Source organism: Bos taurus, chromosome 13 (assembly GCF_002263795.3).
Source record: "Bos taurus isolate L1 Dominette 01449 registration number 42190680 breed Hereford chromosome 13, ARS-UCD2.0, whole genome shotgun sequence".
Taxonomy (NCBI): Eukaryota; Metazoa; Chordata; class Mammalia; order Artiodactyla; family Bovidae; genus Bos; species Bos taurus.
Window position 1 is genome coordinate 40,569,490 of NC_037340.1, and position 12,128 is coordinate 40,581,617.

Below are 12,128 nucleotides of genomic sequence, written 5' to 3' on the forward strand. Positions count from 1 at the left end.
GGATGTCTTTATCAAACAGACATTTCGGGGGGAATGTCAGACATGGTCCCAGGCAGTGCTGGGCATGCGCGCCGATCTCAGAGCCACCACAGATTGAATCGTGGACGTGTCACGTGTCGGTCAGTACACCCGTCTCTACAAGAAGCCACTTTGTTCTCCTGTCTGAAAAGACCCGGTTCATTTAAGCAGGTGCAGACCGTCTAGGGGCTGAACATGGGCACTTTGTTAAGAGAACTGCTTTGCCTCAGAGGTTACGAGCAGACACACAGGTTACAGGTTAGGAAAACAACACACGCCTTTTGAGGAGGTGCTCATGCACCCTATAGCCACAATCTTAGGTGACTGCCAGGCTCAAACTGGTAGTAGAAGCATCCAAGGCTGAGGGCACCCAGGAGGCAGAGGTCAGGGATCACCCCGGCCAGCTCCAGGGAAAGGGCTGGACGGTGTGGGTTCCCCATTAGCCTTTTCAGGATAGTTAAGGAGTGGCCTCAGTGGTTCTCAGTTCAGTTCAGTTCAGTCGCTCAGTCATGTCCGACTCTTTGCGACCCCATGGCACGCCAGGCCTCCCTGTCCATCACCAACTCCCGGAGTTCACCCAGAGTCACGTCCATCGAGTCAGTGATGCCATCCAGCCATCTCGTGTTCTCAGTAGAGGTTTATTCTCCTCTGCAAGAAGGAAAAGTGCAGGGTCTGGCAGAAGGGCTTAAAGGTGGGTGGGCAGGCACTGTCATCTAGAATACCAGTTAACGCACGAGACTGGTTCCCAGCTCTCGCTGTCTCAGTGATCTGTCGCTGCCCAAGTGTTACAACAACACGAATCGTCCAGAGCTTAGGGCCACTGTGGAGACTCTGCTCACACATGCCTCGTGGTCATTTCAAATGGTGCTGTTTGAGTGGCTTCGCTTTCTACTCACTCTGTGTCAGTATCACAGGAAACCACCTGTGATAGCAGGTTATCAGGGGAACTCCTTCCCTGTCATTCCCCGCCTTGCATTCTGTGAACAGCTCTTTCTCTGTTGACATTTGTTTAACATGTTAGGGCTTCTTCATCCACCGCAGCGGCCACACTCACTCTCCACGTTTGTGCTTGCTCCTCTCAGGTTTGAAAACCGGCAGCGGGACATTCAAGACAAAGACAACTCACAAAATCGCTTCGGAAGCGAGTTTTTCATCCAGCGAAGGGAGTCCTTTGTCAAGGTAAAGTCGTGGAGCCTTTCTGAATCGTGCCAGCAAGACGAGAAATGTCAGTCCACCCAGGGTGAAACTCTTGCTGCAAGTGATTTTGTTGGGTGACTTGATGGAACATTATGGTTTGGGTTTTGTTTATCTGAAGTGACAGTTGAAACTTTAGTCTACCTTTGAAAATATTTGCCCCAGAGCCAAGTATTGTTTTGCAGCTGTTGTTTCCTTGGTTTAAGACTCCATTGACACCTCAGTGAACCACAAATTAGCGTCTACAGCTGCTCGCAGTAGGGCTGCTTAGAAACCACACAATGGAGGGCGTCAGGAGAGGGCAGAGAGAGAACGCAGGGCCTTAAATAAAGTGGCCTGTTTCTTCTTTCGGAGACAGCGGGTATATATACAAGCAATTGTTGGATATTTGTTTTTGTATTCCTCTTTTTTTACCAAGTATTTGGGCTGGACTATTATTTCCCTTTCTGATGTTTTCTTGCTTATTTTCAAACGTGAGAATTTATCTTTTCACATTTTTTAAACTGTAGTTTAAAACTGTAGTTTTTGGAGCAGTGATAAGCCAGTTGTGTGCTAGATTTGCAATCAACATAAAATACTGATTGTGCAGTGGCATTGAGTCACTGAGGAAGAGTTTATGGGTAGGAGTAGAAGCAGTTGTCTGATGACATACCTACGTTTTCGCTTTGAGCTAAATATCTTTTAAAACGACATACAATTGCCTTTGCAACAACATTTTAAGGGGTTAAAAGATGTCCTATAGATGATTACGTTACATTTGAAAAATTACTTGCCCTAGTGAAATTTTAAAACAGAAACTTTACATTTCTGACATTCCATAAGATTAACTTTACTTGTTTAGAAATGTAGTATTTTTACAGTGAAAAAAAAATCATTTTCATTTATGTTTTGAAAACTCTACAGTATTTTTAGGACCTGGAATATATTTAAATGAGGTTGATCTTCTGAAATTAAGTTCTTGATTTTAGAAACTTGATATGTTCAATTTTAGGGAATCACTCTTAATTTTTAGAAACTTATTTTTAATACCTGTGTTTTTATCTATGTTTTTGAAGGAAGTGAGAGATAATGAATTATGGGATAAGAAGAGTTTTAAAGTATATTTTTATGATTTTACTATAAATTCAAGTTCTAGGTCTCCTGAAAGAAATTTTAAAAGATAATAAATTCTACAGGCAGTTTTTAGGGATTAATGTCACCATTTGGCTTAATAATACATCCCTTTAGTTTTTAAAGATTGTTAGAAGTGTTTGTTTTAGAGGTCCTAAAAAAAAACAATTCTTCTTAAATTTTTCTTATATATTCCCTACTTTGGGCAATGTTTAAACACATTCAGAAAGCAGTCAGATTCTGTAGAACATTTTCTCAGTCTGATCGTTTGACATTTCACAGCTCGCATCAGTATTTCATTATAAAATCAAACTTCTTTTCCCTTCAGTTTGAGGCAGGGGCCTTTTGTTATTACTGTCATTTCTGCATGGAATTTATTTCCTAAGTTACAAGTAATCACATCATCCTCTTTAAGGAGGAAAAAAAAAAAAAGAGCCCTTCAAGAACCCTTGGTTCTCCACACTTGATAATAATCCAGTGATGAAAGTTCTGGGCTTGAAGTGTGTGGGTTTGGCTCACGGTTGGTCACGGTTGGTTCTTGTGCTGGGTTTGGTGTTCATATGCCTCCCCAGGCTCGCTCTTTGTGCCTGGACTCACTGAAATTTCTTAGAGGCTTACATTTAAGGACCCCACTTACTGCAGTCATTCCTCGTGCTTTATTGCTTTTACAAGTGGTCTCGAAACCCAGTACTCGAGAATAAACATAACAGCGCAGTGCTGCTGTAGCACTTTTAAAAATTCTTCTTTGCTCTATTTTGTCAGTGAGCTGATGAGCAACCTCAAAAAAAAAAAAAAAAAAAGACCTTGCTGGACCTTTAAAAAAAAAATGGCTTCCTCTGATGTCCTAGAGACAATAATTATGATGTGCTAGTTAAGCCCAAACTACAGCTGAGGGATTTTACTTTAAAGCAGCGGCTTGGGCGCAAAAATGCATTTATAGCTCTTTGTCTGCACCTCATTATGTGTGGGCCTGATTCATTAAGTAATTGGTTTGCAGTTGTTTACATGAGTATTAAGGCCTTCCTTTCAGCCGCCTTTGAGAGATACATTGTGCAAATGTTGCCTGTGATGAATGCAGAATGAGGGCCAGAGGGTCCGTCCTATTGGCTAAACAGTGCGCTCTGTTGAAAAGCCAGAGAAAGGGATTGGGCGCTGCTTTGCATAGCAATGACTTTCTTAATAAGCGTTACAGATTAATACACACCAGCTATAAAAGATGCAAAGAGATACTCTTAGCACATTTATCCCTGCTCATTTCATTGTGATGGTGGTGGGGTCCCAGTGCTTTCATATTCCGTTTTCCCGAGCCTCGGCTTCAGTGCCTGAGCCGTAATAGAATCCGATGTTTATTGTATTATAAATCACGGGCAAGTAGGCAGATCGGCAACAGTTTATTATTAAAGATTCTTTCAGTGTAAATCTTTTCTCCCATTGTATTTGCTTGAGCAAAATCATTTTGTGGTTGAGTGGGGATGAAAGGCATAATGTACGAAGGAGTGAGTCCTAATAGGAAGCTGTTCTCCGAGTAAAGACCACTCGTCCCCTTTTGTTCAGGGGTGCATGCCGGAGCTTCCTCTCCTCCGCAAACATTGTCTCTCCCCACCTTCCCCAGGAAGCCGTTTCCACTCTCCCGGATCCATGTATTCAACCGAAGAGAGTATTTTAACCGCCTACCACGTTAACTGCAGTTTACTGCCTGGATCAAGATAACCTTTACCGAAAGAAAAGGAAGTGTGCTTGTAACATAATTGCCTGGGGAAAAGGTAGCAGAAGTCACCCGGCCGCCCCACCCTGGCAGGGCCCGCTGTGGGTGGCTTTCAGGGCCAGCCTTGCGGCCCCGGAAGCGGCCGGTGGAGGGCGCCAGGCAGCAGCCGTGCTCCAGTGGGGCCGTCCTGGCTCTGCTTGCCTGGCCCTGGGGCCACTTCCCCTGGGATGATCTGAAGATCACAAGGAACCCGTAGTCCAGAATAATAAACACGAGGTTTTCCTGGATGGCCTTGAGGTTCTAGGGTAAAAGCCCCGTGTCTCTGGCTTAGCAAATCTACATTCTTCTTAAATTCTACCAAAGTAGCAGCTTCCTAAAGATTCCACATGTTTCTTGTCATAAGCCCGCCTACTTTACCCCCACCCCGACCCCGCCATGGCCTGAAAGAACAGTCTTTGCTTGATTGGCTGAAGGGAAGGAGTAAAGAAATTGACCCCTAAAAATGGCATCTGCTGCAGGGCCCCTGGTTGACCATCAGGGGGCGCTCAGACTTTGTCTAATTAAAGCTTTCCGCCTTCAGTAGACCTCGAAAATTTAAAATCAAGGATTCACAGTGGTTTGTTGGCATGCTGATTGCAAAATTTTTTTTGTTTCTGAATTGTCTTTTTGCCTTATATTTTTCCAGAAATATGTCTGGAGGAAAATTCTAGATGAAGACGCTATGTGAGACATTTTAATAACTGATTTTAGCCGGTGATCAAGATCATTAGAAGTTACAGAATTCAGAGTCTAGAGACCACGTCTTCTCATAAGTCAGTTATTCTTTGCTGGCTTTTGATCAGACCCTAGAACTGCAAGGACTCTTCCCACGGGGGGCCCTTCCTCATTGTCCCCAGCACCAGAGGCCAAGTTCTTGGCAGGACCCTCGGAGTCTCACTGCCACACTTGATGGACGTGGCCTCAAAGCCACAGTAACTTGGGTATGTTTGTTAATGGGCTATACATACATTTTTCTTTCAAAAATATGATACTGACCATGAGGTTGAGAGTCAGTGTGTTACTAATATTAGAACCCCCCCAGCTCTGAGGAGCTCCTGGGGCCTGCACCATCCCCGCCCCACCCCGCCAAGCCTGGGCCTGCCTCCCAGGACCCTGTGCTCACCTGACAGCCCTGACACTCCTTCATAAGCACAGCGCGTCGCTGCTGTGACTTAATGAGCCGTAGAACTTCCCCGATGGCTCAGATGGTAAAGAATCTGCCTGCATCGTGGGAGACCCAGGTTTGATCCCTGGGTTGGGAAGATCCCTTGGAGAAGGAAATGGCAACCCACTCCAGTACTCTTGCCTGGAGAATCCCGTGGACAAATCCATGGGGTCGCAAAGAGTCGGACACGACTGAGCAACTAACACACTGTAGGAACCCATGAGTTTTTCAGGTCTCCCTTCGTCTCTATTTGCTGGCCCCACAAACCTGAATCCTTACAGATGTCCTTGCCACCTCATTTTGTACCTATATTGACTCTGGTGACTCAGCTGGTAAAGAATCTGCCTGCAATGTGGGAGACGTAGGTTCGATCCCTGGGTTGGGAAGATCCCCTGAGAAGGGAAAGTCTGCCCACTCCAGTATTCTGACCTGGAGAATTCCATGGACTGTATAGTCCACAGGGTCGCAGAGTCAGACAGGACTGAGCGACTTTCACTTTCATGTTAACTATGTAGACTATTTCTAGCAATATTATTAGCTTTTGTTCATATTAACGTGAACAGTCGACACTGTCAATTTCAGCTGTTTTCTCTAGTTACCCGTGTCAGCAGGATCACATCCTAGGTGCTCACGAGATGCTGTGCTTAGAATAAGACCTGCTGTTTAAGACCCTGGCCAACCTTAACTTCTTACATGTAGCAGGGCTGAGAACAAAAGTGATTTTGATGAGAGTTGTCCCAATCGTGTGTCCTAATCCCTTATCAACAGCAAGGGAATGTATAACATGGGAAACTGAGATGGCTTGATGGACAGACAGAGGGAAGACGTGCGATGAAGCCTGAGTGGTGGAATGTTGACAGGTGGGCACACGGTGCTCCCTGTGCGGAAGGGGAGGTTCCACCCTGCCGGGACACTGTCCTGTTGGAATGCGACCGGTGGGGCGCGGCCACACCTTAGTCTAATCAGCTATCCTGGTGTTTGACCTGAAAGAGCTCTGTTTGGAAATAGGACCTCCAGTCCAATGGTGAACTTCTAGGGGAAAAAGAAGAACCCACAAACCCTGCCCTCTTGGACTGCAGGAGTTACCCATGGGGCCGGGGAGGGCGGACTCCCTGGTTTACTGCCTAGGCGTGAGGTGATGGCCCTGCTTCATGAAGGCCTCAGTGGACCCAGCCCTGGGCCTCTGTCTGGTTCTGGGTGCAGCCTGCAGGCTGAGAGAGCTTTTACATTTTTTAACAGTTGGGAAAAAATCCAGAGAAGAATAATGTTGCCTGACACCTGAAAGTTATATGAAATTCAAGTTTCAGCGTCTCTACATCAAGTTTGATCAGAACACAGCCACATCCACTAGTTCACATACTGCCCGTGGCTGTCTTCGTGCTGTAGCCAGAGTTGAGTAGTTGACAGAGACCACACACCTGCGCTGTTTACCCTCCACAGCTCACCTTTGCTGCCTCTGCCGCACAAACCGGAGGTGTGACAGCCACACCATCGGGGAAGTTCAGGCCATCGGGGTCCAGATGCGTTACATCTGATGGAACACAGGGACCTAGCCCATGGCCTGTAACCTGAACTCTTGTATTCTTATGCTTTCAGAAGTGTATTTGGTTTGGGTTTTTCTCTTACGGTACCTTACGGTAATAGGTGCACAAGATGGCTCTGTCTACACCCAGGAGATTTCTCACACCATCCCCACTGGCCTTGACTTAGCTTTAGATGTTAGATGTGACCCAGAGAAAGAAATATTGACCCTGCAAATCACATGTAATGAAAACCAACCTTGCATTGCAGTGTCACATCGACTTGCAGGGATGGCTTCCCAAAGGGAAAAATACTTGCTCCTAAGGGGTGAGATGGAGAAGGCAATGGCACCCCACTCCAGTACTCTTGCCTGGAAAATCCCATGGACAGAGGAGCCTGGTGGACTGCAGTCCGTGGGGTCACACAGAGTCGGTCACGACTAAGCAGCAGCAGCAGCAGGGGTGAGAATGGTGTCGGAAACACCCAGGAGCATCTTCCACCTTCCTTGGTGAACACGGATGTTTAGTTTTGAAATATGTTTCTGGGTAGACACTTGAACAACCTGATCTGAACTCAGATAAAAATAGAAACATGCAGATTAAATAATCTAACATCAAATGTTGATCAAGTAAGTGCCTTTAAGCAAGGCCCTGTGATTACTGAGGCTCACCTGTTCCTTCTGCATGTATTGCTGAGCACCTGCTAAGGGCGGGACACTGGGTACCAGGCACCGAAACAGGTACAGTGGATGTTCTCATGGAGCTGACAGCCTAAGGGCAGTCACATGTCAGTGTGTAACAGAAATGGCTGTGAAAGAGCAAATTTGATGAAGACTTGGGGATGGAGGATGGGGTGGAGGGGATGGGGAGGCTATAGCAGGAAGCCCAATGAAGTCTAGACATCAACCTTGGAGGTGCTGTTCAGGCTTCTTTTGCCAAAAGCAGTGGGAAGGCATTGAAGAATTTTCATTTTCAGCAGGGAGACAGAGTAATCAGAGTTGTGTTTCAAAAGCTCACTCTTACTGCCAAGTGGAAAGTGGGCTGGAGGGAACAAGGTGGATGTGGTGTCACCAGTTAGGGGGCTGTTAAAAGGCAGGTAGAGATGCTACTTTGGCCGACCAGATTGTAGCGGTGCCAGCAGATAGGGGACTAGTGAGGATTTGGGAAGTGCAGGGAGGTAAGCTTGGTAGGACCTAATGACTGATTGGGTGTGGGAGAACAGAGGAGTTGCGAAGGGTTGGGAGGGAATCAAGGCTTGGGGTGCCGTTGGCCAAGACAGGAAAAGGGCCCAGGTTTGGTGAAGAAGCATGAGTTTGGTTGTGGGTGGACATGCTGGCTGGCATGCTGGCCATGAGATGCTTCAGAGGCAGCCAAGTTGAGCCAGCCAGTGAGCTCTGGACATGCATGTGGAGCTCAGAGCAGGGGCCACGTGGTAAGGACCTGGCGTGTGCTTACCTGCCTCTGTGCCCTTGTCTTGCCCTGGCCTGGAAATCCCTTCCAGCTGCCCCAGTAGAGTCCAGGGGGTGCCTTGCTTCCCTGGGATCTTGCAGCCACACTACCACCTACCCCATTATCCACCTGTTCTCTCAGTCCTCCCTGTAGTGCTCCTGCCAGCCCCCTGCCAGCCAGGTGGCTCTAATTATTTGAATATCAACTGGCAAATTAGTCTCTCTCTGCATCTTTATAGCATTGTTATATCTGCTGACCCCTGCCCCAGAGTGAGCCCCGTGTCCTCGTGAAGTGGGAGCTGGATAAATAGTAGACACAACCCGCAACAATATTTTTTTTGGATCTGTCTTCTAAAGGAAATAAAAGCAAAAATAAATGGAACCTAAAAAAAAAATTAATGGGACCTAATTAGACTTAAAAACTTTTGCACAGAAGAGGAAACCATTGACAAACCAAAAGACAGCCTACATACAGACCAGGTGGAAATATTTGCTAATGATATGACTGATAAGGGGTTAATATCGAAAATAAAGAGCTCATACAACTAAATTAAAAAAAAACCCCTATTAAAAAATGGGCAGAAGACCCAAATAGACATTTTTTTTTTCAGGGACATGGAGATGACCAACAAGAACACAGAAAGATGCTTCAAATTGCTAATTGTTAGAGAAATGCAGATCAAAACCACAATGAGGTCAGAATGGCCATCCTTATAAAAGACCACAAATAACAAATATTTGTGAGACTGTAGAAAAAAAGTAACACTTCATACATTGGTGGGAATGTAAATTGGTGCAGCCACTGTAGAAAACAGTATGGAAGGAGGTTTCTCAAAAAAACTAAAAATAGAGCTATCATGCTGCTGCTGCTAAGTCACTTCAGTCGTGTCCGACTCTGTGTGACCCCATAGATGGCAGCCCACCAGGCTCCCCCGTCCCTGGGATTCTCCAGGCAAGAACACTAGAGTGGGTTGCCATTTCCTTCTCCAATGCATGAAAGTAAAAAGTGAAAGTGAAGTCACTCAGTTATGTCCGACCCTCAGCGACCCCATGGACTGCAGCCTACCAGGCTCCTCCGTCTATGGGATTCTCCAGGCAAGAACACTATCATATAACCATATGATAACTATCATATATAATATAAAGAGCTATCATATAACTCAGCAATTCCACTCTTGGGTATATATCTGAAAGAAATGAAAATACTATTTGAAATGATACATGCACCCTGATGTTGCCAAGATACGGAAGCAACCTGGGGGCCCACCAGCAGATGAGTGGATAAAGAAGATGTGGTCCATGTGTACAGCGAAACCCTGCTCAGCCACAAAAGGATGAAATTTTGTCATTTACATCAACACGGGTGGACTTGAAGGATTTTACACTAAGAGAAGTAAGTCAAAGAAAGAAAGACAAATGTTGTATGATATCCCTTAATGTAGAATCTAAAAAAAAATACAATAAACCAGTGCTTGTAATAAAAAAACGGGCTCATAGACACAGAGAACGCTATCAAGGACGTCCTGTGTAGCACAGGGAGCTCTACTCGATAATCTGCTAACGACCTATGTGGGAAAAGAATCTAAAAGAGGGTGGTTAGGAACTTCCCTGGTGGTCCAGCAGGTAAGACTTTGTGCTTCCAGTGCCAGGGGCCCAGGGTTAATACCTGGCCAGGGAACTAGATCCCACCTACCTCAACTAAGAGTCCACGTGCCGCAACTAAGAACTCGCATACCACAGCGAAGATTGGAGATCTCACGTGCTGCCAGTAAGACCCAGCACAGCCAAAAAATAAATATTTTTAAATAAATAAAAAGAGTAGAGGTATGTGTATAACTGATTCACCTTGCTATACAACAGAAACTGGTACAATATTCTAAATCAACTATACTCCAATAAAAAATTTTCAAGATACAATGAACAAACTAGTGGTTACCAGTGGGGTGTGCTAGGGGAGGAGATTAAGAGGTACGGGTTTTATTGTACAACACAGGGAATATAGCCAACATTTTATAATAACTATAAATGAATATAACCTTTCAAAATTGTGAATCACTGTGTTGTATACATGTAACATATAATACTATACATCGGCTATATCTCAAAACAAAGAAACAGGTACCAAGTTTAAAGGGAACATTGAAAGATGTTGAGCCTAGAAAATTATACCTTCATGGAGCTTCTTTTCTGGAAAAAAAAAATGTAAATTATGGCAGCTGTGGCAGAAGGCAGATTTTCAAGTCCTAGGTTAGCCCAAAGGAACAGAGGTGAGTCCCCAGGGTTTCTGGAGTCACTGCTGCACAATGGTCCTCGCCCTTTCTCAGCCCTCTTCCCAGCTAAAGGCCAGAATCTGCCTTCATGGAATAATCTCCAAATATAAACTCGAGTGAAAACTTCAACAGAAACATGAGAAAAACATCGGAATGTCAAGCCATACACAAGCAACTATTTCTTTTTTAATATCCCCTTGACCGTTTACTAGACAGAGTGCCTGATGAACTATGGACTGAGGTTCGTGACATTGTACAGGAGTCAAGGATCAAGACCATCCCCATGGAAAAGAAATGCAAAAAAGCAAAATGGCTGTCTGGGGAGGCCTTACAAATAGCTGTGAAAAGAAGAGAAGGAAAAAGCAAACGAGAAAAGGAAAGATATAAACATCTGAATGCAGAGTTCCAAAGAATAGCAAGAAGAGATAAGAAAGCCTTCTTCAGCGATCAATGCAAAGAAATAGAGGAAAACAACAGAATGGGAAAGACTAGGGATCTCTTCAAGAAAATCAGAGATACCAAGGGAATATTTCATGCAAAGATGGGCTCGATAAAGGACAGAAATGGTATGGACCTAACAGAAGCAGAAGATATTAAGAAGAGGTGGCAAGAATACACAGAAGAACTGTACAAAAAAGATCTACACAACGCAGATAATCATGATGGTGTGATCATTCACCTAGAGCCAGACATCCTGGAATGTGAAGTCAAGTGGGCCTTAGAAAGCATCACTATGAACAAAGCTAGTGGAGGTGATAGAATTCCAGTTGAGCTATTTCAAATCCTGAAAGATGATGCTGTGAAAGTGCTGCATTCAATATGCCAGCAAATTTGGAAAACTCAGCAGTGGCCACAGGACTGGAAAAGGTCAGTTTTCCTCCCAATCCCAAAGAAAGGCAATGCCAAAGAATGTTCAAACTACTGCACAATTGCATTCATCTCACACGCTAGTAAAGTAATGCTCAAAATTCTCCAAGCCAGGCTTCAGCCGTACGTGGACCGTGAACTTCCAGATGTTCAAGCTGGTTTTAGAAAAGGCAGAGGAACCAGAGATCAAATTACCAACATCCGCTGGAGCACCAAAAAAGCAAGAGAGTTCCAGAAAAACATCTATTTCTGCTTTATTGACTATGCCAAAGCCTTTGATTGTGTGGATCACAATAAACTGTGGAAAATTCTGAAAGAGATGGGAATACCAGACCATCTGATCTGCCTCTTGAGAAACCTATATGCAGGTCAGGAAGCAACAGTTAGAACTAGACATGGAACAACAGACTGGTTCCAAATAGGAAAAGGAGTACATCAGGGCTGTATATTGTCACCCTGCTTATTTAACTTCTATGCAGAGTACATCATGTGAAATGCTGGGCTGGAAGAAGCACAAGCTGGAATCAAGATTGCCGGGAGAAATATCAATAACCTCAGATATGCAGATGACACCACCCTTATGGCAGAAAGTGAAGAGGAATTAAAAAGCCTCTTGATGAAGGTGAAAGAGGAGAGTGAAAAAGTTGGCTTAAAACAACATTCAGAAAACGAAGATCATGGCATCTGGTCCCATCACTTCATGGGAAATAGATGGGGAAACAGTGGAAACAGTGTGAGACTTTATTTTTTGGGGCTCCAAAATCACTGCAGATGGTGATTGCAGCCATGAAA

The 12,128-nt window shown here is 44.8% G+C and overlaps 1 protein-coding gene across 5 annotated transcripts in view; it reads left to right on the forward strand.

Moving 5' to 3' along the window:
• Positions 1-12,128, forward strand: part of KIZ (kizuna centrosomal protein) — a 93,212-nt gene that overhangs the window by 79,251 nt on the left and 1,833 nt on the right. For 3 of the 5 annotated variants that reach the window (XM_059892557.1, XM_059892558.1, XM_059892559.1), the window contains 2 exons: positions 1,101-1,197; positions 8,811-8,894. In XM_059892557.1, the coding sequence (XP_059748540.1) occupies positions 1,101-1,197; positions 8,811-8,894 (181 nt within the window). 5 annotated transcript variants of the gene reach the window in all.